At 45.3% G+C, this 27,977-nt stretch overlaps 2 protein-coding genes across 3 annotated transcripts in view; one reads left to right on the top strand and one right to left on the bottom strand.

The window, feature by feature from the left end:
- CARF (calcium responsive transcription factor) overlaps nt 1–4,695 on the bottom strand; it is a 100,310-nt gene extending 95,615 nt beyond the window's left edge. Inside the window, exon 1 of one of the 2 annotated variants that reach the window (XM_082260729.1) lies at nt 4,656–4,695. The gene's annotated coding sequence lies outside the window, so the exon portion shown is untranslated. Of the gene's footprint in view, nt 1–4,530; nt 4,560–4,655 lie in introns of those variants that run through there. The other variant, XM_082260730.1, reaches the window with a different exon arrangement.
- Nucleotides 4,696–5,082: 387 nt separating this feature from the next.
- Nucleotides 5,083–27,977, top strand: part of WDR12 (WD repeat domain 12) — a 33,896-nt gene continuing 11,001 nt past the window's right edge. The window contains exons 1-7 of the mRNA XM_082260764.1: nt 5,083–5,226; nt 8,865–8,959; nt 9,054–9,148; nt 10,951–11,057; nt 11,146–11,261; nt 11,384–11,538; nt 16,950–16,995. Of these exons, the coding sequence (XP_082116890.1) occupies nt 5,186–5,226; nt 8,865–8,959; nt 9,054–9,148; nt 10,951–11,057; nt 11,146–11,261; nt 11,384–11,538; nt 16,950–16,995 (655 nt within the window). The 5' untranslated portion in view covers nt 5,083–5,185. The remainder of the gene's footprint in view (nt 5,227–8,864; nt 8,960–9,053; nt 9,149–10,950; nt 11,058–11,145; nt 11,262–11,383; nt 11,539–16,949; nt 16,996–27,977) is intronic.

Here is a 27,977-nt window from a genome sequence, read left to right as displayed (position 1 = left end):
GAGCATGTTTGGGATGCTCTGGATCGGCGTATACGACAGCATGTTCCAGGTGCTGCCAGCAACTTCTCACAGACATTGAAGAGGAGTGGACCAACATTCCACAGGCCACAATCAACAACCTGATCACCTCTATGCGAAGGAGATGTGTTGCACTGCGTGAGGCAAATGGTGGTCACACCAGATACTGACTGGTTTTCAGACCCCCCAATACAGTAAAACTGCATATTTTTGAGTGGCCTTTATTGTGGCCAGCTTAAGGCACACCTGTGCAAAAATCATGTTGTCTAATCAGCATCTTGATATGCCACTCCCGTAAAGTGGATGGATTATCTCGGTGAAGGAGAAGTGCTCACTAACACAGATTTAGCCAGATTTGTGAACAATATTTGATAGAAATAGGCCTTTTGTGTACGTAGAAACATTTTTGGATCTTTGAATTCAGCTCATGAAAAATGGGGACAAAAACAAAAGTGTGAGATTGTGTAGTGAATGGACCTGAATCCCAAACTGCATTTTATGTTTGTAGCAAAATTGGGGTCAGTTGGTCTTTCAGGGTTTTATAGAAAAGCCCTGAAAATCCATCTGGACCAGGGCTTTTACCAGAAAGGAATTTCCTAATCACTTCTCTGACTTCCGCTGTCCTAAATGGAGTTGCTAATGACTCCACTGATTCCTCCACAATTGTGGGGAGTGCTGTGGCTTTAATATATTCTTTTACTTTTTTAGAGAGGCAATTACATGAGCTTTTTGCATCTGCTAAAGTTATATAATCTATCTAGTAAAGTATCCTTGGAACACTCTAGCTATTTTCTTTACGTAAATACCTTCCCTTGAGATGGGAATACTATTTTTTAACCACTTTACCACCGGAGGATTTTGCTGTCTTACGTCCAGGCCACTTTTTGCGATTCGGCACTGTGCGACTTTAACTGACAATTGCGCGGTCGTGCCACGCCGTACCCAAACAAAATTTACGTCCTTTTTTCCCCACAAACAGAGCTTTCTTTTGGTGGTATTTGATCACCTGTGCAATTTTTACTTTTTGCGCTATAAACAAAAAATAGCGTAGATTTTGAAAAAATAACAATATTTTTCACATTTTTTTATATGAAATTCCCCCCCAAAAAAATGTAAAAATCAAAATTTTTTTAAATTTTTGGCCAATTTGTTTTCTGCTACCTATGTTTGGTAAAAAAAAAAATCACAATAAGCGTATTTTGAATGGTTTGCGCAAAAGCTATTGTGTTTACTAACTAAAGGAAAGATTTTTGTCATTTTTGGTGTTTTTTTTTTTAACGAGTAATGGCGGCGATCTGCGATTTTTTTTTGCGGGACTGTGACATTGTGGCAGACAGATCGGACCCTTGACATTTTTGACACTTTTGGGGATACCAGTGACATTACTACAGAAATCAGTGCTATAAATATGTTACTGTAAAAATGACACTGGCAGGGAAGGGGTTCATTTTATTGGAGAGGGAGGGGTTAATGTATGCCTGGTGCTTACTAACGTGTGGGGGGGGGGGGGGGTTGACTGAGTGACACAGGGACAGATCGCAGGTTCAGCTATGCTGAACCCTGCAATCTGTCACTATCTGTCACTTAGGAGATCCCCCCGCTTTGTTTACACAAGCGGGCGGATCTCCAAACTCGATTCCCCGACGATCGGGGAAGAGCAGCAGCGATCGCTGCCGCTCCTCCCCTGGCCCGACTCCCGCTGTGACTGAATACAGGGGGAGCGAGCCTCCGGCGGTGCGCGAGCGCCACCCACAAGGGGAGGAGTCCAGCGACGTAAGTCTACGTCGCTGGACGGGAACTAACCACTTTGCCGCAGTAGAGCTCGAGTGAGCGGTCGTCAAGTGGTTAAATATATGTGCGAGAATGCTTTTTGCGTATGGAAATAGATATCTTCCCTGGCTTATTGTCAATTCATAAAAATGTCACTTTATTAATTCTCGATTGCACATATATGAGATGTTTAAAAGAGAATAGAATTGTGCTCTTTTCTGTGTTAATGCCTGATATACTGTGCTGTCTGTATTAGTATTATGGCATTGCTCTAGCAGTGTCCTTTAAAAGCATAGCTATTCGATTAGTTCTTTTCTTTCTTCAATTTTGATCCTACTTGGATTACTTTACCCCGTAGGACACATTTTAAAGTTTCCATCAGCGGCGTACACTTTAGGGAGAGTCCCTGCTTACATCAGTGTGACTTGTCATAATAAACAAAAAAAGAGGGACAGTTCTGAAAAAAATATATAAACAGTATATATATATTTTCCATTTTCTGCTATATAACATTACCAATAAAAAAAAAAAAACAATTTTTTTCATAATTTTAGGGCAATTTGTATTCTGCTACATATTTCTGGTAAAAAAAAAAAGAAATCCCAATAAGCGTACTTTGATTGGTTTGCCCAAAAGTTATCGCGTCTACATACTAGAGCAAAGATTTATGTCATTTTTATTTTATTTTTACTAGTAATTGCGGCGATCAGCGATTTTTAGCGGGACTGCGACACTGCGGCGGACAGATCGGACACCTAACTGACATTATTGAGACTTTTGGGGGGACCAGTGACATTACTACAGTAATCAGTGCTAAAATAAATATGCACTATTACTGTACTTATGACACTAGCAGGGAAGGGGTTAACACCAGGGGCGATCAAAGGGTTAAATGTGTGCCTAGGGGGTGCTTTCTAACTGTGAGGAATGGGCTCACTGGATGAAGACCGAGGCCTGTGTTCCTAAATCCATATCTATTGGATTGAGCACAAGGCCATTACTGACCAAGCTTAAGTGCGAGGTCACAGGCATAAAGGTGAGGCACCCACCTGAAGGGGGGGGGGGGGGCACAGAGATTGGAGGTGAAATGAAGTTTGCTCACGACCATTATTTGAGCACTGGTGATTGGGATTTAATCTCCATACAGAGGAGCATACATTGTTTGGACACTTATAATTTGGATACCAGGCATAAGGAATTGGACACTAATTCACTACATCACTTTGCATGATTTATATGTGTTTGAATATTCATTGTATGGTTAAATTGCATATAGAGAATTTTTAATCGTGTTTAAATTGGATTTAATCAGTGCACAACTGTTGATATATACACATATATATATATATTTTTCTACACAGTGATACAAATTTTTCACCACAAATTCATCATGCTAGCGGCATCCTAAAATTTACACCACCATAGATTGCTCGCAGTCCCATTTACATTTCTTTTGGTGGTATTTGATCACCTGTGCGATTTTTATTTTTTTTTTCGCTATACACAAAAAAAGAGCGACAACTCTGAAAAAAAAAAATATTTTTCACTTTCTGCTATGTAACATCCACAAAAAAAAATAATTTAAAAATCAAAATGTTTTTAACATTTTAGGACAATTTGTTTTCTGCTACATATTTTTGGTATAAAAAAAAAAAAAAAATCGGGAAAGATGTCATTTTTATTGTTTTTTTTTTTTACTGCCAATGGCGGCGGTCTGCGATTTTTAGCGGGACTGTGACATTGCGGCAGGCAGATTGGACCCCTAACTGATATTTTTGGGGGGGACCAGAGACATTACTACAGTAATCAGTACTAAAAATATGCACTGTTGCTGTAATAATGACACTGGCAGGGAAGGGGTTAACACTGTGGGTGATCAAGGGGTTAAATGTGAGCCTAGGGGAGTGATTCTAACTGTGGAGGGGCGTGGCTTGCGAAATGACTATAGAGACCTGTAGATATATATATATATATATATATATATAGTATGTATATATATATAGAAGGATCACAGGGGCTCTATGATCATTCCAGGGAGACGAACGGTCGGCTGTGTTTACAACAGCTGACCGTTCTCTCTCAGCGGGGAGCGATCGTGGGTGTCAGGCGGCAATCAGAGCTGCCTGCCCCATGCATCAGCTTCCCCGCTGCCAATTGGGGGGCGGGAGCATGCCGGTAGCGCGTGCTCACCCCCTTGCTGCAGACATGTGACCGACGTAGGTCTACGTTGGTTCGCGCAGGAGGGCCGCAGTATATAGGCGGTCAGGAAATGGTAAAAGAAAATGTTGGGTTACCAAAACAGGAATATAGGAGAAATCCTCCAATGAGGACACTAGCTCTGGTGACTATCAAGGATTTCCATCACTTCCTGTTTTGGCTGAGACAGGAAGTAATGGGCAATCTCCCCAAATGGGACACAGATGGCAACAAAATAACAGGGTTATGCTCATCCCTTACTCTATCCAAAATAAACAGGGCTTCCCTGTTACTTTAGAAGTAATCTATTGCAGACAGATGTCCCCCGTGTGGCACAGTCACCATAAATACAAGCTTTAATATCACATCAGGGGAGGAAGTCTCTATCCAGCGAGTGTTTGTCTGATTTCCATGTGAAGGCAATAGGACTTCCTGCCCACTCAGCACACACACACACTGCAGAAGACACAGCACCCAGTCCCATATACATCCTCTGCACCCAGCACACCGCCATGTTTGACGACAACTGAACAATAACACACGTACACTGACGACCGACAAGCCCAACACAACACTCAGGCCGACCTCCACCCGGCCCTACAGCGATATAAAGGGGGAGGGGAATCATCCAGTCACCCAAGGAGAGAAAATTCAAAACGAGTCTACTCAACCTCGTCTTGGCTTTCGCAGACACCACCATGGAGACCAGGACACGCCCGCATGCGCAGAAGGAGCAGAGCCAGGCGGCGCCTTCACTTCCGGCCGCCATACCGCCGTGAAACGCAACCCGGATGTATGTCTCCAGCTGTACCATGCAATGCAAATAAAAAAACAACAAGCAAAGGCGCCGCGGGGACTTTAAAACATTATTATTATGTATATTGTTTAAAAATGGGTGTTATTTAACTTTGAAGTTGATTTTATCTATTTGAACATTTGCGTTGCTAAAATTTGTCCCGTAATGTTTCAAGTTGTTAGTGCTTAAAATGGTAATCCTGTCTAATTTATTTACTCCTAGCTAAAAGTAAAGGAAAATTGGCGATGCAGAATGTCCGTTTAGTGGTCCTTTAAGGTCAGACCAGACGAGTTGCTGCAGATCGATGTTATCGGCTGGCAGGCATGCTCCGTGTAACACGTGGTTGACTGCATCTGTCTGATCGAGAAGGGGGACAGGACTATAGACGCATCGTGATCCCCGGCCATGGCGCAGATCCAGGCTCGATTCTTCACCCAGAATAAGAAGTGAGTTCAGAATTTGGATACATTTATTATGACATCGATATGTATGTGTCACGGCCCAGGAACATGGGTGCTGCTATTGACACGATTTTGTCATTTTCATTCCAAAATCCGACAAACCCAAATCCAAAGTTTATTTGGGAGGAGAGTCTATTTAAAGAAGTTTTCTGATCTTCATATAAACATTCATTCTATTCTATTCTGTAAGTGATTAACTCACTTGAGCATTGTTTATGATCTTTGGGCTGTGTGGATTTAGAGTAGAACCATTTGGTGGGAGTATGAAGGGAACCTTGTCTGTTTTTTGCCTTTTTTGTCCCACTGGGGAGACTTTCCTTCACTTCCGGTTCATAGCCAAAACAGGAAGTGAGAGGAAATCCATCCTAAGTGATAACATCCCTGAACGTCACCAAAACTAGTGTCCCCATTGGAAGATTTCACATATATTCTGGTGACAACTCAGAATTTGGGATTTTCTTTCACTTTTGCTGATAACAGTCATTGTGACAAATAAGGAGGGCAAATCCACCAAGCAGGGAGACATAAAGCATTAATAAAACAAAAGTTTTGCCTTTAGTTATACTTTAGCTATTAAAATGATCAAAACCTTTTTTTCTAGTTTTGGTTAGAGTGAAAAAGGGTTAAAGTAGAAGTACAGCCAAAGTTTGTTTGACTGTAGATCACAGGAGTGCAGTTCATTCTCCACTCCTGTGACTGGTTTTTAGCAGACAGCAGGCTGAAGCCCTTTGACGTCACAGAACTGGTCCAGGCTGGGGAGAGATTGTGACAATGTGTTCGGAATCCACCCACAACCCAGGACCCGCACCTGGCTCATCTTCTTAGCAAGCCGCTGAGAGCCTGAGCGGGCTGCTCCCTCCCCTCCATAGCCCAGCGCCCGAGTATATATATATTATAATGTTTGGGGGTTTTTAAGTAAATTTCTAGCACAAAATATTGATTTTTAACTTGTAAGCAACAAGTGTCAGAAAAAGGCTTAATTTTTAAGAGGTTGAACTGCCCTCACGGACGGAAGTTCATTCCTTTTGATCTAAAAAAACTAAGCCCCGGTTCACACTTGTGCGTGTGCGGGTTTAGCATGCACTGCTCCTTCATTACATGCGATCAGCTGTGCGGTGCGAGTTTAGCCATACACTTTGTATGGCTAAATTCGCACCGCAGCCGCACCAAACACACACAGGACCCTTTTTGGAAGCTGCATCAGGATCGGATCGCACAGCGGTTCACACTTGTGCGATCCGATCCTGTGCGAACTGCACGATTGCACTGCAATATGTGATCAAACTGGGGGTGTCGTTAAGATTACATTGACAACCCCAGCGTATCGCATATGGCAGTGTGAACTGCCGGGGTGCGTGCGCGATGCGGGAACAGGCTGCGGATTCGCAGCCTTCCCGCACTCGCATAAGTGTGAACCGGGGCTAAATGATAAATTGTAAAACATTGTGTTTATAGTTATCTGGCAGCCTTAACAATGTTGATAAACACTTTCCAGGGCTCCTCTTTTTTTTTTTTTTTTTTTTTTTTTTTTTAATTTTATTTTTATTTTTTTTGTACGGTTGAGTGTACTCTGTAGGAATTGAGGACATGCGGTTTTAAGATCGTGAGGGGGGGGGGGGGGTGAATCAAGATTGCAATTTTTTTTTCTTTTTTACAAATAACCATGCAGCTCTATGGGGGGGGGGGGGGGGCAGAATACGAATGCAGTCATACCTTTTAACCCCTTGGAGCCAGCACCTCCTGGCCCTTTAAGGGGTTCCAGATGCCAGGAGGCGGGGTTTATGATCCTGTGACTACTGTGATTGGCTGTCACGGCGGTCATGATCGGAAAGCCTTCCATTAGCTGCCGGTAACTGTATCGGGAGTGCGCAGGGCAGGTGCTCTCGGCACAGCTGTATCTACAATTGGTACACAAATATGCGGCCCATCCGCCAAGCAGCTGCATAATTTCATACCGTCGGCGCCTAAGTGTTAAGGTTTGGTTAGCTGCAGTGTTTTGAATATTTGTTTTGGGTTTAGATACCCTTACGTAACACTGGATATAATTCCAAGGCCATCTTACAGCCAAGTTCATGTGACAGAATTGGTGGGCCCTGCAAAAACCCTGAATTCCATGGGTATAGCCCTATATGCCCTACATTAGTCTTGCCACTGTAACATCTGCAGGAGGACCCTTCCTCTCAAACTCTGCCTATGGGGTTGAGGATTGAGAGGAAGCAGCTGAACTCCAGGATTTTTGGAGGTGAAATGGTCACTTCTGATTTTGTTATGCTTATGGCCCCTTGTGCCTGGAGCTGTCTAGCTGAAATGCATGCTTCCTGGTAGTGTGCCTGAGAGGGATAGCTGCAGCGTCCAGGTCGCACTATAGGCAGCCTATCAAAGTCTGTCAGCCTGCTGCTGCTGAATGGGGCTGAACACTGTATTGACTGGTACCGGCATTTAGCTCTAATTATTCAGGGATGTAGGTCCGGAATACAAAATATTTGTCCTGCCCAGAGGTGGAACTCTTTGCAACCTGACAGCCCTATGTGCAAGGGGCCTAAAGCGGCCCTGCTTACATTTTTGTTGCTAATAAGCAGGAAGTAGGCCATCAATGCAAGTTGCTGGCAGGATCGGAGAAATAAATCATGGTAATAAGCTAGTATTAGTGTGTATTGTGGAGTACATGCAACCTCCTCTGTTTACTTTCAGGGGAGATTTTAGTAACAGTTGATATTTAAATATTGATGCTGGGGTGGTAGAATGAATCACTTGGGAATCTGGTGGTAATATTACTGATTTTGATGTCCCAGGCCTGTCATGGGCCTCAGGTGTTGGGTGGACATCCTTTTCTTCTGGTGGGGAGATGCAGATAACGCCTCCCAAAATGCCCATGCAGTGTTATATTTTCTGTATATGTGATGGAATATTGAAACAAAATAATAATCAAACAATTGGATTGAAATGTACATGGTCACCACTGGGAGACATGATGTCTAAAAAAAAAAAAAAAAAAAAGCTGCTGAAATTGGGCGGCACAGTGGTGTAGTGGTTAGCACTTTCACCTAACAGCAAGAGGGTCGCTGGTTTCAAATCCCAACCATGACACTACCTGCCTGGAGTTTGCATGTTCTCCCGGTGCCTGCGTGGGTTTCCTCCAGGTACTCCGGTTTCCTCCCACATCTAAAGAGACATGCTGTTAGGTTAATTGGATCCTGTATAAAATTGGCCCTACTATGTATGTATGAATGTGAGTTAGGGACCTTAGATTGTAAGCTCCTTGAGGGTAAGGACTGATGTGAATGTGTAATGTATATGTAAATCGCTTTGTAAATTGACAGCGCTATATAAGAACCTAAAATAAAATAAAAAATAGATCTTTCAGTTTTTCAGAAACCCAAAATCTCACCTTTAGCCAAGAGTCCTCTTTTTTTTTTTTTTTCCCCGCGCACAAATTTTTCCTAGACCATTTTTATGCAAGATAACCTGATACCTCTTCAACTATCGGAGGACAGCTGCACAATGAGATGTGTGTGTGTATGTATGTATGTATGTGTGTGTGTGTGTGTGTATATATATATATATATATATATTATACTTTGAATTGACAATAAACTGATATTGCTCTCCTCTCTTTATTTTAGGTACGAAATCGATAATGTCCCATTTTCTATTCCCGCTTCTTCTGAGGTTATAGACCTAAGCAATGTTATCAACAAAGTGCTTGAAAGCAAATATGGTATGATATGCTTTCTTTTTTTGTTTTATCACTTTTTGAAATACCTTGTAAGCGTGTTGTATATCAAAATGAATCATCTGTTGTTCTGTTACAGAAGACCACACACATGTGGAGTTTGACTTCCTGGTCAAGAGCCAGTTCTTGCGGCTCCCACTTATCAAGCATATGGATACGGAGGGAATGTCTACAGTAAGTGATTGCATCCTAGTCTTGATGTGGGTTGAGTGTACTTTATAAATAGAATTTCAGGGCAACCTTGTTGATCAGCTTGCATGTGAGCACTGATTTTTTTTGAATTTGATTCAGAAAATGGTTTCTGCTTGTAGAGACTGTTGCATTAAAGAAGCAGAATTACACCAGCATTTTTTTTTTTTTTTACAGCATTCATTAGATGGGTTTTTTGCAGTAGGGAGAGGTTTTTGACTTAGTTCTAAATGCATTACGTTTTTTTTTCTACCTTAATGCATTCTTTGCTTTTAACCACTTTAAGACCGGAGGATTTGGCTGCTCAATGACCAGGCCCTATTTTGCGATTCGGCACTGCGTGACTTTAACAGACAATTGCGCGGTCGTGCAACTTTTTTTCCCCACAAATAGAGCTTTCTTTTGGTGGTATTTGGTCACCTGTGCGATTTTTAATTTATCTTTTTGCGCTATAAACAAAAGAAGAGCAACAATTTTGAAAAAATTACAATATTTTTTACATTCTTTTATGTGAAATTGTAAAAAAAAAAATGTAAAAATCAAAATTTTTAAACATTTTAGGCCCATTAGTTTTCTGCTACATATTTTTGGTAAAAAAAATCGCAATAAGCGTATTTTGATTGGTTTGCGCAAAAGTTATTGCGTTTGTTAACTACGGGAAATATTTTTTTTTTTAGCGGGACTGCAACATTGCGGCTAACAGTTCGGACCCCTAACTGACATTTTTGACACATTTGTGGGGGTACCAGTGCCATTACTACATTAATCGGTGCTAAAAATATGCACTGTTACTGTAAAAATGGCAGGGAAGGGGTTAACAGTATGGGTGATAAAGGGGTTAAATGTGTCCCTAGGGGCGTGATTCTTACTGTCTGGGCATGGCTTATGAAGTCATCACAGAGACATGTGATCCTATATAGCAGGATCACATAGCCTCTGTGATCACTTTAGGGAGAATGATAGATGGCGGTGTTTACATCCTTCTCTCTCAGCTGCGGGAGATCGCGAGTGGCCGGCAGCCTTCGGAGCCGCCAGTCACACGCACCGGCTCCCCAGCTGACGAGCGGGGGCGGAGCGCGCCGCCGGCGGCACGAGCTCGCCCCATAGGGTCTCCTGAGCGAGCGATCTAGTACTAGTTTGCCCAGGAGCGGCTGCCTGCTGCAGTAAATCTGCGGTGGGCGGTTGTTAAGTGGTTAAGGTACAAAACCTTCCACATGCAGCTCCTCCCTCCAGACCCATTTGTACTTACCTGAGCCCGATCTAAATCCAGTGCTGTGCACGAGAGCTGGGGCTTTTTCATTGACTCAAAGATGGCAGTGGGAGCTATTGGCTCCTGCTGCTTTCAATTACACCAGTGTGGGGTGCGGGGCCAAGCCATGCTCTGTGTAATTTTGGGCACACGCATAGCTTGGGAGTGAGCCTGCACTAGTGCCCCCATAGTAAGCGGCTTGCGCTTGGCGAGGGGGGATGAGCCAAGAGCACTGGCGGGGGACCTCAGAAGAGGAGATTTGGGGCTGCTCTGTTCATGGTAAGTATAACATATTTGTTATAAAATGTAAATCTTTGCAGTCACTTTAGTTAATGAGCACGGAGGATGCTTGCAACTATAAAAGTGAGGAAGACCTATCTGTAGTGAATAAAATTATGATCTATTTGCCCATGGTTTTTCTAGACGTCAGGGATGACTATACTTTTTTTTTTTTGACCTATGACTGTAATTCTCAAATCTGAAAATAAGCCCCTTTTGCTGGTGACTTCACATTTATTTTAATTTTCTTTCCCAATAGGAAGATGTTGTTGAAATTGAATATGTAGAAAAGATCACAGCTCCCCAACCTGAAGAATGCATGCTTCATGATGACTGGGTCAGCTCTATTGCTGGAAGTGAAGAGTGGTACATCCATTTTTTATTATCTTTTTTCGCTAGTTATATATAGATGTTCTGCATCTCGTGTTCATTGGTTCTGTTTTTCTACTGTTAGGATTCTAACTGGCTCCTACGACAAGACCAGTAGGATTTGGTCAGTAGAGGGAAAGTCACTTATGACAATTGCAGGCCACAGCGAGGTTGTGAAGGATGTGGCTTGGATCAAAAAAGGTATTTTTCTTTGTACTATTAGATGAGCTATTCAATGAGACTTATCTTGTGCAGGCATATTTGTTTTATCACACTTTGTTTTAAGTGTTTAGATGAACTTGACATTTAGTTGTATTTGACAGATGGCCTGACCTGCTTGCTTCTGAGTGCTTCAATGGACCAGACCATACTCCTATGGGAATGGAATGCAGAGAGGAACAAAGTGAAGGCGCTTCATTGCTGCCGAGGTCATGCTGGTAGTGTGGACTCCATAGCTGTGGATGGATCAGGAACCAAGGTGTGTTTTAATCTTGGATTGTCTGGTTCTGTTTCATTTATGAATATGTATGTTTCCAGTATTATCCTATATTTTACATATATTCTAGATAACAAAAATGAATTTCAGTGACTGCTTTTGTATTTTTAAAGTAAATGTATGATACCTAGGTTCTGCCCATTTGCCACCAGTGTAAAAATGTGGGTAAGCTTTATGACTGTACAAATCATACATGTACTGGTGGTCAGGTTTTCAAAACACCCTGTTTTCTATTGAAACCTAGGCAGTTTAAGATTAGTGTTATATGTGCATTTAATGTATTTTATGCATGTTATTTACCAGTGAAAGCCTCCACTAAGTCTGAGACTTGCTGGGTGCTGCCATTTTGAATGTGATATCAGAGCCCTTTCAGGCTCACAGCTGACACTCTATTTAGTATTTTCCTACACTCCTTCTCCCTAAAAGTTTATGTAGGGAGGAGCTTCTGTGCACAGAATATTTAGACCTTTCCAAAGAGGAGGTACTGTATAAGTAACACAGAGAGTTCTGGGGTTGGAGAAAAAGTAGCTGAGTTCAGGGATTCGGTGTAAGGGCTCATTTACACTTGCTTCAGGCTTCAAACATGGCTTCAGACAGACTTTTTTTTTTTTTTTTTCTTCTGAACGCCAGTCAAAGCACCTGCCACTATATAAAATGGTTAGCTTACAGTCCTGTTTACATCCTGCTTTTGCTTTGCTTCAAAAATTATACCCCATGTTGCTTTAGTGGTGCTTCAAAGCCTCCATAGAAGTCAAAGTTCTTTTTGAAGCACCTGCAGCTTTTGAAAGGCTTTGAATTAAGCTTTAGCTTCACTTTGTTTTGGAGGTATTGCAGGTAGGAGATATCAACACACAATGCAGGGCATCTGCAAAGCTTCATTAAAGCTTTAAAAAAAAAGCACCACCAAAGCATCTTTGAAGCACCAAAAACACATAATAAAGCACCGATAAGCAGAAGGGGCTTTAATTTGTGTTTGAAGCCGAAGCAAGTATAAAAAAGCCCTAAGAGTTCATGGATCAGTTAAGCAGCAAGTGTAGGACGACTGTCTCTGTCATCCCCAGGGGCCATTCGCATTGTCCCAGGAGCTGGGTAGTGTGCATTTTACATTGTGTAGGCCCCAACTTCTCACGGTGTGCACTGCAAGTACCATCAAACCAACACAGCGGGGCTGGAGCTGTCTGTTTGCTCAGAAGCTTTATTCTCTGTACAGGGTGCTCTAGTGGCACACTATCCTCCATTTATTTTTAAAATTAATGCTTGTGCAATGTGATGAATTAGAGCCTGCACACTACAGAGTTTGTGGTGTCCCACTCCTAGGGACAAATCCAGGCAGGGACGCCCATTTCTTGGGAACAAATGGCAATCTTATGGCAGAGTCTTTTTATGGAATACAGCTTTTCTGCAGCAGTGGATGTAAATTGAATTGTCCTAAACATTGAAGGCGTATTTCAATCTAAGTGCTGCATTGTATTTACGAACATTTGTTACATAAAAGCAATCTATTTATTTGAATAAACTACCAACCCACCACAATGCAGACAAAGTTGGACCTGGGCTATTTTTTTCAGACACCCCACACTGCAATACATGTGTTTTGGGGCGCATTATATTAGTGTGTTTGAGTGCTATAGAAAATTAATGGTGCTGCAATGAACCACACTATAGTACCTGCATGTTAAAATGTGGGTTACTGTATTTAAATAGATTTGAATTGGCCCACTGCCGTGAACAATTGCAAACTGTTTCTACAGGTATTCCAGGTTTTGCTGATTATTTACAAAGGCAGTAGACCGATGAGCAGCTGTTGCTGTTAATAAGGCGTGTGTGCACACCATATAAAAGCAAGTGTACCAAAAGTAATTCTGCGCTTACCCTATGTGCATCAGCGTGTAAACAATAATATGTCAACTTATTATAATATTAGTATTAAATAATTAAAACTAGGGATGCACCGAAATGAAAATTCTGGGCCGAAAATGCGGGATGCCCTTGGCCGAAAACCGTAAATTACTTTTTTTTTTTTTTTCCCCCCCAAAAGATTTATAAAGTTCAGGGAGTGCAGAATTATTAGGCAAATTAGTATTTTGACCACATCATCCTCTTTATGCATGTTGTCTTACTCCAAGCTATATAGGCTCGAAAGCCTACTACCAATTAAGCATATTAGGTGATGTGCATCTCTGTAATGGGAAGGGGTGTGGTCTAATGACATCAACACCCTATATCAGGTGTGCATAATTATTAGGCAACTTCCTTTCCTTGGGCAAAATGGGTCAAAAGAAGGACCTGCCAGGCTCAGAAAAGTCAAAAATAGTGAGATATCTTGCAGAGGGATGCAGCACTCTTAAAATTGCAAACCTTCTGAAGCGTGATCATCAAACAATCAAGCATTTCATTCAAAATAGTCAACAGGGTCGCAAGAAGCGTGTGGAAAAACCAAGGCGCAAAATAACAGCCCATGAACTGAGAAAAGTCCAGCGTGCAGCTGCCAAGATGCCACTTGTCACCAATTTGGCCATATTTCAGAGATGCAACATCACTGGAGTGCCCAAAAGCACAAGGTGTGCAATACTCAGAGACATGGCCAAGGTAAAAGAGGCTGAAAGACGACCACCACTGAACAAGACACATAAGCTGAAACGTCAAGACTGGGCCAAGAAATATCTCAAGACTGATTTTTCAAAGGTTTTATGGACTGATGAAATGAGAGTGAGTCTTGATGGGCCAGATGGATGGGCCCGTGGCTGGATTGGTAAAGGGCAGAGAGCTCCAGTCCGACTCAGACGCCAGCAAGGTGGAGGTGGAGTACTGGTTTGGGCTGGTATCATCAAAGATAAGCTTGTGGGGCCTTTTCGGGTTGAGGATGGAGTCAAGCTCAACTCCCAGTCCTACTGCCAGTTTCTGGAAGACACCTTCTTCAAGCAGTGGTACAGGAAGAAGTCTGCATCCTTCAAGAAAAACAAGATTTTCATGCAGGACAATGCTCCATCACACGCATCCAAGTACTCCACAGCATGGCTGGCAAGAAAGGGTATAAAAGAAGAAAAGCTAATGACATGGCCTCCTTGTTCACCTGATCTGAACCCCATTGAGAACCTGTGATCCATCATCAAATGTGAGATTTACAAGGAGGGAAAACAGTACACCTCTCTGAACAGTGTCTGGGAGGCTGTGGTTGCTGCTGCACGCAATGTTGATGGTGAACAGATCAAAACACTGACAGAATCCATGGATGGCAGGCTTTTGAGTGTCCTTGCAAAGAAAGGTGGCTATATTGGTCACTGGTTTGTTTTTGTTTTGTTTTTGAATGTCAGAAATGTATATTTGTGAATGTTGAGATGTTATATTGGTTTCACTGGTAAAAATAAATAATTGAAATGGGTATACTGTATACAGTATTTGATTTTTGTTAAGTTGCCTAATATGCACAGTAATAGTCACCTGCACACACAGATATCCCCCCTAAAATAGCTAAAACTAAAAACAAACTAAAAACTACTTCCAAAAATAGTCAGCTTTGATATTAATGAGTTTTTTGGGTTCATTGAGAACATGGTTGTTGTTCAATAATAAAATTAATCCTCAAAAATACTCATTTGCCTAATAATTCTGCACTCCCTGTATAGTGGTTAATTTAATTACCAATGGTATTTGTATTATGCAGCAGGGGGTTAATGTATTGCCACTGCTGGTCACTGATGAATTAGTGACCGACCAGTGGCAGTTAATTAACCCCTTTTGTGCTGCATTAGTGCAACCAGTATCAGTGTTAATTAACACTGGTTGCTCGCATCAGCGCATCACCCCCCCACTGCCTCAGCGTCCCTCACCATCCCAATGCAATCTCCTTACTTTAAACATACAGTGCAAAGAAAATTAGATATTATTATTTATAGTTTGATGCACCTAGGGTAAGTGCAGCTTTCTTTTTGGTACACTGTCTGCAAATTGTGATTACCTGGGGTCAAATGATTTCATTTTTATCCCAAATTTATTTAAACTGTGCTTTTCAGTTTCATTAATTTGGGAAAAGGGGGATGTTCTAAAATTTTTGATCAGTCATCTGCATACAACTCTTGATTAGAAAAAAGACTCTACCAGGGTAAATTACTCCAAGTATATAGCAACGCTTGCTAATGTGTTCAGTGCACCATATAAAACCTAAACATATCAGAATAAAATTAACTGTGCAACATAACAAGTGAAACTGACTGTGTAACACCATATACTTCTATAATACAAAAGAGTAAAAGAAAAGTCCAAGTGAATAATAGTGAAGAAGACCATCCGTAAATGAAAGGTAACTCCCTGTGTCCTTATAAAACAGTGCACTCCTCCTCCTGTCATGGTAAATCAATGTATCCTAACCATGGATGCAGGGAGCCAGGTATCACCCAGTGCAGTCATTGAGTCCAAAAATCACCACGGTAATGGGATCAAACATGCTGATCTGGTCTCTAAGACCCGAACGGCATGTCACTGATTCTTCCTCCTCTGCCATTCAGAAGATCCAGGCTCCAGGGGTGGTTATGTGGGAAAAATATAAAAAATGGAGAGCGACCTCAACTTCGTATGATAAAGTCATGTCGTTTTTATTTAATTTAAAAATCCCTTTAGGGCCATAAAAACTCGTAGAATAATGTAATATATTATGAAAAAAACTCTCCCGAAGGGGTTACCGCACTGCGCACAAGCCATACCCTCTAGACCTGCCAGAGGCCAGTGTGCATTCCACCTACGGCTTAGTAAGTCGCGGCGTACATCTTAGCTTAACGCATTTCATCATCAAACGTGACGTCCTTGGAAGCTTGCAAGTATTTCAACTGATATTTGTTTTACCAATGTGCAATGTAATACATTTAAAAAGGGCAAAAACTGAATGAAACTTCAGAGGAAATCCTCTGAACAGAAAGTGTTTAGAATGAGTTGGTGCTGTGACTGTTTAGGTTGTGTCTTCTAGCTCCGTGAATGGCGGACGCCTTGCGAACATGTGAAAAGTAGCCTAGAGCTCTGCCTTCTGGCTGAAAATTAAAAAAAAAAAATGTAAAAATTATTAACCACTTGTTATACAAAAGCACTTTAATAGTGCTATATGGATGTAGGTTAAAGTAAACCTTTCCTCAGAGAATCATAGAGGCTGTCTCTCTAGCTTCCAAGTTTCTAACCCAGTACAAGTATGCAGATAAGGCGTACTATAATTTACTCTGACTTTTATAATCTGCTTATGTGTTCTATGCTAGTGTCTTGCAATGTAATTGAAGTTAGTGGGTCAGTATTTATAGCCAGGTAAGTAGCATTTTTACAGGAGGAGATCAGGATCTAGGAAGTCTGTAAATTGCATGTTGCATTTCATTGAAGGCATGTGACTAATTAATTTTACTTTTTGTTTTTAGTTTTGCAGTGGTTCATGGGACAAGATGCTGAAGATTTGGTCAGCAGGTTAGTAAATCTATATACTTTAAAAATGTTTTCTATAATTTAACAGGCCTATAATGAACACCTGACAAACCATTAAGGCAGGGTTCACACTTATGCGAATAGGATGCGTGTTTCCCCGCACTCAATTCGCATGACAGGAGACTGTGATCGGCTCCCACAGCTCCGGGGCAGCTGAAGGGTGGATTGCACGGGGTCCCATGTGTCTTTGGCTCAGTTTTTAGGTCCGGATTCAGGCACAAATTCAGGCCTGATTCGTCCCTGAAACAGAGAACAGGGACGCACCAGTCCCCTGCTGTGAGCCGCATCTGAATTCAGTATGAACCCAGCCTAAATGAAACCTTTGAGGGAATTGTGTTGATTGTCATTGGTGATCTGTAAGAGTGCTGGTAGTGATGATGATTGTATGGCTTTAATACATCATCCACCCAAATTTCTGTCGGTCAGAGAGAAGTACAAACTGCTAAACTGCATACTTGTTTGCGTTTTTAAACCGTTGGAGCAACTTGACACTTTTTTTTTGTCACAAGTGTTTTAAAAATTATATTTTTCTCTTGCGTCCTCTGACATTCCCCGCCCACTCATACAGTCTTCACCAATGGTTATTGACCTCTTATCCATAGGAGCAAGCTAGGCATAAGACTTGTTAGAAACAAAGCAATTTACATAGACACACCTGTAGGGGGCTGTCCCTCTGGTCCAATACCGCCCTGCTATCAGCCTTCCCAACTCAGTTTGTCTTCTGACTAGTTAGGAGTAAGATAGGCTATCCCTGTGCTGGGGCTACGGTCTCAGCCTTTTCTTCTGTTTTTATTACTTTTATTTTATGCTAAAGTGTTTTCTTTGAACTACTAGCTTTTTATTTGTTCCTGCGATTAGTTAGTCGGATCTTCGGAAGACTACAGCGTTTGCGGAGCTGGAAATCGGACTGGTTGTCCTGGTGTCCCAGGACAGAGAACCTTATGGAATCCCAGCCTGCCATCGAGCGTTTAGCAGGCTATGCGTATGCCCTGGCTTCGCAAACGACCTGTCCCTATCCTCCAGGACAAAAGCCCGCGAGGTGGCCACCTTGCTAGGACACCTCAACCGCGGTTCCGTGCGTTGCTAGAGTCCTGTTTGGCTGATGGCACCCCCGCCACCTGGGGTGGGAGGCTTCCCGTCGCAGAGAGGCACCCACGCCATCATGGAACGGTGAGTACATTCTGTGTTGGGCCTCTGTCTGGGGATGGCAGTCTGCTGTGTCCGTGCTCTCCCCTCATGTCTGTGTGTGTGTCTGGGGCCCGCATTCCTCCTGGTCCCTGCGGGGGCACTACCGCGTCCAGGACGCTTTTGTGGGGGTCCCTAACCCTGCGGCACTATTGCTGTGTTTTTTTAATTGGGTACAGGCATGTGTTGGCGGCCCGCAGCGGTGAAAAACCGTGGGGACGCCATTTTGGGTATGGGCGGCTGCTCTGGCTTCACTATGGGCACTTCAGCCATTTTCTATTGGTGTATTGCGCCCTTCTGGCGCCATCTTGTGTGTGGCGGTTTGATTTATACATGTGTTTGGCGGCCATTTTCGCGGAGCCTCCCATTGATTTCTATGGGCAGCCATTTTTCTTTAGCCTGAGTCCTGTTTAGCCTCTAGCGGTGTGACATCACTTCCTTTCCTACATTTAAAGGATGAGCCCAACCCGCCGGGTAAGCGGTCTTCCTTTTGGGACCCGTAGAATCCAGAAGGCTGACCAGACTTCCAGGAAGATGGTGTCTGAAATCCCTTATGCGGGGACTCGCCTTTTTGGGGACTCCCTGGACGAATTGGTTAAAGGAGTCACTGGGGGCAAGAGCACTCTGCTGCCCCAGAATCCAAAGGGTAAGTTTTTCCGCGGTAAGCGGGGCCCTTCCTTTAAACCAAATCAGGGGTCCTTTCGTGCCTTCAAGGCGCAGGACAAGGGCAAATCCTTTAAAGGCCTGGGTGGCAACAGAAAGCCCTGGGCCGGCAATGCGGGCAAGGCGGGCCCGTCCTCCTCCACCTGAAGGGACGCCCTCACCCGTACGTGGGGGGGGCGTCTGCGCAGTTTTCTCGAACCTTGGCTGCTCCTTATTCCGGACAGGTGGGTTCAGGAAATCATTCGATCAGGTTACAAGATCGAATTCCAGATTCTTTCCCTCAAATCTTTGTTTGACCCCAGATCGTTTACAGGATCTTCAACGGGCGGTTCAGGATCTCCTCGCCCAGGGGGTAATCATCCCGGTGCCACATCGGGACAGATTTCGGGGTTTTTACTCAAATCTGTTCACTGTGCCCAGAAAGGAGGGTTTTTACCAAAGTGCTGGCTCCTGTTACGGGCACAGGGGATTGCGATCTTGGGATATCTGGACGATCTCCTGTTAAGATCGAGTGCCAGCCCGAGTCTGTTACGGGATCTGTCGACTACCGTTCAGACGCTCCAGGAGTTTGGATGGACCTTCCACGTTCAGAAGTCGACCTTGTCCCCTTCTGTTCGCCTCCCTTACTTGGGGATGGTCCTGGACTCTGCCCAGGCAAAAGTCTTTCTGCCGAAGGACAAACTCCGGACTCTACAGGACGAGGTCAGGTCCCTCAGGGACAACGAATCCTCATCGCTCTGGACCTGCATGCGGTCCCTTGGGTTGCTGGTATCGGCCTTCAAGGCAATACCATTTGCACAGTTCCACACACGATCTCTTCAAGCGGAGATCCTGGCCAGATGAGACAGGCATCCTCATTCCTTGGAAAGGAGGATCTCTTTGAGCCACCAAGTCAGAGAGGATCTTCTGTGGTGGCTCCAGTCTCCGGCTCTAACGGAGGGAAAATCCTTCCTCCCGTTGTTGTGGACGGTCATCACCACGGACGCCAGCCTGTTGGGCCTGGGTAGCGTTCTGGTCATTCTGTCTGCCCAGGGCACTTGGTCGGAGGAGGAATCCTCCCTGCCGATAAATGTCTTGGACCTGCGAGCGATCAAACTGTGCTTGCTCCGTTGGTCGGATCAGCTTAGGGGCCACCCTGTGCGGGTGCAGACGGACAATGCCACTGCGGTGGCTTACATCAATCACCAAGGGGGCACCAGGAGTGCCCGGGCGGCCCTGGAAGTGACCGAAGTTCTGTCTTGGGCTGAGACGCTGGTCCCGGCGATTTCGGCAGTTCACATTCCAGGTGTGGAGAATTGGCAGGCTGACTAGAGTCGCCAGACCCTGGACCAGGGGAGTGGTCCCTACACCCGGAGGTGTTTCAGATGCTGTGTGCGCGATGGGGATCCCCGGATGTGGATCTGTTCGCATCTCGACTAAACAACAAGGTGGGAAGGTTCGTGGCAAGAACGCGCGATCCTCTGGCAGACGCCTCGGATGCGCTGGTGGTGCCTTGGCATCAGTATCGCCTGATTTACGCTTTCCCCCCAATTCAGTTGTTGTCCAGGTTCCTTCGCAGGTTGGTCTTGGAACCGAAGTTGGTGATTCTGGTGGCCCCAGACTGGCCGCGCTGGTCTTGGTACGCGGATATCATACAACTGGTCGTCGAGCCTCCATGGCGGCTACCGTTGAGAGAGGATCTACTGTCTTAGGGGCCGATCTTCCATCTTGCTTTACAGTCGCTGGCTTTAACGGCGTGGCTGTTGAGAGCCAGGTCCTGAGAGACAGGGGTCTCTCGTCGGCGGTCATTCCTACCCTACTCAAGGCTAGGAAGGCCTCGTCCGGTAAGATCTATTACCGTACCTGGAAGGCTTATTTTGCCTGGTGTGACTCCAGGGGCATCCATCCTCGCTCCTTCTCGGTGGCGAGGGTGTTGGCCTTCCTGCAATTGGGTGTGGACCAGCGTCTTGCGCTGACTACGATTAAGGGTCAGTTGTCGGATCTAGCAATCCTTTTCCAGTGCCCCTTGGCGTCAAACACTTTGATATGCACCTTTATTCAGGGGGTGCATCATTTGGCTCCTCCTAGGAGAGCGCCTTTACCTCCTTGGGACCTGAATTTGGTCCTGTCCGTTTTTGCAACGTCCTCCCTTTGAAAACATCCGAGAGATTGATGTCAGAAGGTTGCCTTTCTGGTGGCGATCACATCTGCCCGCAGAGTGTCGGAGTTGGCGGCCTGGTCCTGTCGCTCCCCTTACCTGGTGGTTCATAGGGATAAGGTGGTCTTGCGACCTAACCAGTCTTTCCTTCCTAAGGTGGTTTCAGATTTTCACCTTAACGAGGATATTGTCTTGCCTTCGCTGTGTGCGAATCCTAAGGAGTTTGCCTTGCATTCCTTGGATGTAGTCTGGGCGAACAGGGTGTACCTGTCGTCTACTGAATCCTTCATGAAGTCGGATTCTTACTTCGTCCTTCCCGAGGGTCCTCGGAAGGGTATGGCTGCGTCTGCGGCAACCATTTCAAAATGGATCAGACAGACGATTGTACAGGCCTATTCCATTAGGGAACGGGTTCCGCCCTTCCCTGTCAAGGTGCACTCTACCAGGGCGGTGAGTGCGTCCTGGGCTTTCCGACATCAGGCTTCGGTGGCCCAGGTGTGCAAGGCAGTGACTTGGTCGTCTGTGCACACCTTTTTCAAATTCTACAAACTTGATGTTTTGGCATCAACAGATGCCTCCTTTGGCCGCAAAGTTCTGTGTGCGGCAGTGCCTTGATGGGGACATGGCGTTGCCTGTCCCTGTGTGGGGTTGTATTCCCCTTTGTTCATTTGCTTCCTGGGTTGTTGCTCCAGTTGAGCTTTTTGCTACCCAGAGTTTTTACCTTTTCTGTTTAGATAAGGTTCCTTTCTCTGACCTGAGTGCTGCGTTGCCTTTGTGACAGTTGCGCTTGCCACCCCTCATGTCTACACTGCTTTGGGACATCCCATTGGTGAAGAATGTATGAGTAGGCGGCGACTGTCAGAGGACATAAGAGTAGACCGAATTTTTGTAAAATCTTACCGTAAAATTCCTTTCTCTGAGTCCTCTGACAGTCGCCGCCCCCGCGCCCCTTGTGGGGTTCTTTTGGACTTTAACTGCTTGCTACCAAACTAAGTTGGGAAGGCTGATAGCAGGGGGGTATTTGACCAGAGGGACAGCCCCCTACAGGTGTGTCTATGTAAATTGCTTTGTTTCTAACAAGTCTTATGCCTAGCTTGCTCATATGGATAAGATACCCATTGGTGAAGACTGTATGAGTGGGCGGCGACTGTCAGAGGACTCAGAGAAAGGAATTTTACGGTAAGATTTTACAAAAATTCATTTTTTTTCTCTTTTTCGTTCATTGACAAGCACAGCTCCTGATCTTCTTAACCATTGGGTTATACTGCCCCCCACAGGAGTAGGACACTAGACAGAAAAAAGTCTGGTTACGCCTATGGGCAGTCCCGAGTGTATGCTCCCTCTCTCTGCTATATGTACTCAGTTTTTTTTTTTTTTTTCTGCCTAGTCAGGAGTAAGATAAATAAAGTTCGCTGGATAAAAATTAGTGAAGCTGCAACCTTAGATCCAAAATGGGGAACAGTGATGAAGTGAAAAAAGCAGGTGCGCTAAACTAATATGCTCTCATCAAACAAATGACTTAAACAAAACAAAATGTATAGTATCAAGCAAGGGTCTGTCACACAAAGGTAACATAAACCTTATATGAAAATCACAGTGAATGGCTGCCTATATGTGATTTTCATATAAGGTTTATGTTACCTTTGTGTGACAGACCCTTGCTTGATACTATACATTTTGTTTTGTTTAAGTCATTTGTTTGATGAGAGCATATTAGTTTAGCGCACCTGCTTTTTTCCCTTAGTCAGGAGTAAGGACCTGGTTGCTTGCTGGGATCTGTGGTCCTGGCAATTTTTTCTTAGTTGAATAGATTTTTTTTTTTTCCTCCTGGTTCTTTTCCTGTGAGATCTACAATAAACTGCTGACTGGGCAACGGACTGGATAATCTAAATCCAGTGGTCATCCAAGTCTGGTTAGCAAGCACGCGCAAACCTCAGCTCCGTGACCAAACCTCAGTTGGCTGCGACATAGCCCCACTGGCCAGGGGCTGGCCTGTGAGTTGAACTTCTCGCGAGGTCGCATATGACCCGGTCTCGGCCCGAGTTGCAGCGCTTCTCCTGGCCGACAGGCCCCCCATTTTTATGGTGAGGGGTTCTGTCTGGAGCGGTGCCCACCTGGTTCCTGGTATGGTGAGTAGCTGTCCCCCCTCCCCCCTGCAGGGTTTTGGGGTGGAGTGGGCCCCTCCCCTCTTCTATTTATGCTGGGGCTGTGTGGGTGGTCTGGTCCACCTCCTGGGGTGGGGGCAGGGCACTATGCTGGCAATTTTTTTTGGGGGGGAGGGGGAGTTGTTTCGTCCCTCTGGGTCGACTGACAAGGGATCTGAGCCCTAAGCAAAGCAAGCTTTGGTCTGGCAAGTCAGGTGAGGGCTTCTCCAGACCTGCGGACACTGCCCCTTCAGCATGAAGGTGCGCCCTCACCTGTATCGTGGGTGGGGGGGCGTCTTCGCTGGTTCCCGGATCTGTGGACTCTCCTGGTTCAAGAACAAGTGGGTCCATGAGGTAATTCGGTCTGGCTACAAGATCGAGTTTCATTCTTACCCTCCAGTAAGGTTCATCCTTTAGACTTGCTACTGTCCCAGGTCTGCTTACATGCTCTTTTTGGGGCAGTGCATGACCTTTTACTTTCCGGGTGATGGTTCCGTTTTCGGAACGTTTACAGGGGTTTTACTCCAACCTGTTTACGGTCCCCAGGAAGGAAGGCAAGGTGCGTCCAATTCTGGACCTCAGGGTGCTGCACTGCCTTGTGCAGAATGGAGTCCGTTCGCACGGTGGTGGCTTCCCTGCATTGGGGATTTTCTTGCCTCCATCGACATCAAGGACGCTTACCTTCACATTCCAATATGTGTCGGTCTTCAGCGCTTCCTTTGCTTTGCCATGGGAGAGGAGCATTATCGGTTTGTGGCGTTACCCTTTGGACTTGTCTCTGCTCCTAGGGTCTTCATGAAAGTGTTGGCCCCCGTGCCAGCATTGCTATGCCAAAGGGGGATTGCGGTACTGGGCTACTTGGGGGATCCTCCTTCGAGCGGAGTCTTCTACTGTTCTGGAGTTAAACCTTGAAATCACCATATGAGCTTGAGGGAGTTTGGCTGAATTCTGAAAAGTCTGCTCTGGTTCCTTCCACAAAGGAACAGAAACTGTTGAGCAGAAACTGGCCTTTAGTACTATCAAGGGTAGTCTGTTGCCCTGTCACAGAGCTTATACATCTTGACCCCCATATCTGGCATTCTTGCTGGGGAGAAACTGTTTGAAAACAAGGTGGTCAGAAAATTTAATCAGGGACTCCTCAACGCAGACAGCTTGTTGGGGCATATATGCAAGGCTGCAAACTTTTGGTTGAAGCGATTTACGAGGGGCCGAATTTTGTTGAGCCGGTCATGTTAAGGGTCACCCTGAGGATGACAGTTCATTGTCATTGAAATCAATGAACCACAAAAGTTGCTTGTATCTAGTCCTTGCCATGGCAGCAGAGATCACAGGCATATGATGAAATGGGTCAGTGGACTAATGACCGCAACTCACTATTTTTAGTAATGCCCATGATGAGGGATAGGCCCAGAAAGGTTTTAAATTTGGAAAAAGTGATAACGTTTCCATGCAAATTCTCTGGCAAGGATCAAATTTGGATTTTCAGGGATAAGTTGATCGGCATATTCATTGCTTTGGTCCACAATACATCTGTACAGATCTTCCTTGATAAACCCAAGGGGAGTAAAAGCTGCTGTTTCCACCTGAATTCCGGGTTGGCTAATGAATGGGGGGGGGGGGTGTATAAGCGCTGCAGAAATGGTGGGCTCCCAATCAGGATTTGCAAGCGCATCAGGAAGGACACTATGGGCTCTACGGGCCTCTCTTTTGAATTCGTGGTGGCTGCGGGACGCTACTTGTGCTAGCCACCGCACCAGCTTGAACTGCACGTGTGGGACTCACCACGTCACCATGTGTTACTGCAGTGCTGGTTTGACTGAGCAGGATGTACTAGGCCGCTGGTACTTGCCAGTTCACTAGAAGGTTGAGCTGCACTAGTACCGACACTCTGCTGCATAGGAGAACCCTGTGATTTTTGCACCTCAGCAACAGAAGAATGGGGTCGGGTATGCCTCACCTTAGCAGAGACCACTACTCCCATCGTCTGAGCTATCTGTCAGGGTGCCGCTGCTGTCTATAGGTTTGAATACTGAGCCTGATTCTGACAGGTGAGGATTCCCCATCGCTCTCATCTGTCATGCTCCGCATCGTGTAGGCCTCTTCACTAGTGTACCTCTGGACATTTTGGCCAACAAATTTATAGGTACCTAGTGTGACTCACGGGTAAAAAAGCATCTGGTTGTCAAGTACTGTTTAAACTGCTACCAAAAAATGTAACTGCTAGTGCTAGCAGAGATCAGGTCTGACTCTAAGGCCCCTTTCACACTAGCGAACCATTCAGATCCGCCTGTCAATTTTTTAAATGGATCTGAACAGATGCCCCATGCATCTCTATGGGGCATCGGATGTCCGCTGACATCCAAACCGATCCGGTCCGTCAAATCTGGACGGATGGAAACCTATTTTCCATCCGTCCAGCGGATCGGATGAGAACGGACGGGCGGTCCATTCTCATCCGATTCCCCCATAGAGAACAGTAGGGACCTGACAGTTCCGTCTCCACACACAGTGCAGAGACAGAGCTGCCATCCGCCTGTTCAGCGGGGGATCGGCGGATGACTCCCATGTGTGAAAGGGGCCTAATGCTGCTGTTTTGTGTGCTGTGTATCGGAAGTGACAGTATTCTGCTGATACTGCACTTCTTGGGGCCTGGGCGGAGGGGCTAAACGCAGGTGCTGGAAGGTGTCGGGGCTGATCCTGCTAACACTGCCTTTTGGAAACACTATACAATACTATACTATTGGGGACACTAGTATAGATCTGATCAAAGATATGGTTCCGTTCAGGCACCATACTAGTAATGGAGGTGTTTAGTGTGTGTCACTGGCAATCAAAGGGTTAAAATTGATTACTATATATGTGGTGGGCAATCTGACCCTGTCTTGAATTGATGCTAACGAACGCTAACTGACATCACCTGTGACACTAATACAGTGATCAGAAAAAAGATCTGTACACTAGAATAGTGACACTGTGCCAGGGCAATGAAGGGGCTAACTGGGGGTGATCAGGGGGTTAAATCTTTATTGGGGGATGTGACGAGACCCTTGCTCGCTCGCTTCCGCCCTCCCGACACTCCTCTGTTTCTAGTCAGTCAGCTTGCGGATCGCAACGTCTGATGGTTCGGTCAACCAAGGCTCCGGCATCCGAACTACAGCTATGTGCTGTCCGGAATCCATTAGAACAAACACCAAGCAGGCTGTATGCAAGTTCAAACAGGAAGACCATTTATTAGAAGAAAATAGCACACTTTTATACAGAATTTGGAACATCCTGCCCCCATTAACCGCCCTCCTATTGGTCAATTACAAAGTACCTGTAGTTCCCCTTCAGGTCCTCCTTTCGCCATGCAAATGAGGACTTGAAAATGAGTCAGCAGGGATTGGTCAGATAACTTGAGTAGAAGGACTGTTATGTGTAATGAGACAGAAGCCCCAGGGGCAATCAATGTACACAATAGCCAGACACAGAACAATGGTTCCCTGACGATTCCCCAATACACATTACTCTGAGTGTCAATACATCCCTTAGCAGACAGCAGGTGAGTTCATTAGCACACCCGACAATAGGTGAATGGAAAGCCACCTCAGACAAAAGCAACATTGTTAGACAGTCCGTCTCCACATTGAACTTCCTGGAATGACCATATTAGGAGTTGTACTTCCTGGTCAGAGACCTCATACTGTACAGGGAATAAAAATCTTCATATTACAAGGGAGACATTATTCCTGAATATGACTGTCCCATTTGTAGTAGTCCAAACCATATTTTGAGTGTTCATCACCCTCCTGGTCACCCTGCATCCATAACAGATGCAAGGTGACTTAAACATAAGAGAACCCCATAAGGCTGGGCATGGTGCCCCCCGACCTCTCTAAAGGAATTTGGGGTCCACAACCCCCATGCCCAAAGTGACTCCCGTCACATTTCTCCCCTTTCGGCCAGAGACTAACACAGAAGGAGAACCTAACCGGGTTTACTTCGAAGTTAGTCCATAGTTCCAGTCGTCCAATGTCTGCACCCACAAAGTACCCCAAACAAATTGTCCGGGACAGAACATCACTCACCCAACCAACCTCTGCCACCCTTGTAGAACATCCCCGCCGTAGGGAAGAAGCATGAACTGGCCTTTCTCCCAGGATTCCTTTCAGCTGCTGGAGAGAGGACAGGGGACTCATGCTTTTGGGGATCTGGGCCGACTGCCCAGCATCCCTGGGGTGTACAGGTGGAGATAGTAGCTTTTTCGGGTGCTGGGCAGAGGTCGGTAACACTCTGCCCTGTCGCCAGCTCTTCTGCTGGGTTGGGGTTGGCGAATAATACCCCCAGGACCTGGTTGGGGGTCTGCTGTAGAGAGGAGGGATCGCCTACCTCCTCCTCCTTGTATTCTTGCGGGGCAGGTTGGGGATCTGGACTGGCCGTCCAGCATCCCTGTAGGTCTGGTGCAGAGACCGCGGTCCCATCTGTACCATTGGGGTCAGGGCTGTTGTCTCCCTGTGGTTGGGGAGAAGGATTAGTTGTCTTCTCCTCCCTGTAAGGTACACTGCTGCTTGGAAGGAAAGACGACACCTTCGGCTCCCTGTAACTCCTGCTGTAGCTGGGGACCTAGGCCGGCTGCCCAGCCTCCCTGTAGGGCCGGTAGAGAGACCTCGGTCCCATCTCCACCTGCCATCGGTGGGTCTTCCAAGTATCACCAGTCTGTACTGTCTCTCCAACTAAAGGGTTGTGGGTCTGGATCTGTCACCCAGGACTCCGGCTCTGCTTGCACTGTAGATTGGGGTGGAAGGGAGCAGAGCAGGCGTTGGTAGTCCTCCTCCAGTTTCCACTCCATTCCGACC

Source organism: Pelophylax lessonae (genome assembly GCF_965119305.1).
Source record: "Pelophylax lessonae genome assembly, chromosome: 6".
Classification (NCBI taxonomy): domain Eukaryota; kingdom Metazoa; phylum Chordata; class Amphibia; order Anura; family Ranidae; genus Pelophylax; species Pelophylax lessonae.
This window is presented reverse-complemented; position numbering and strand designations above follow the sequence as displayed.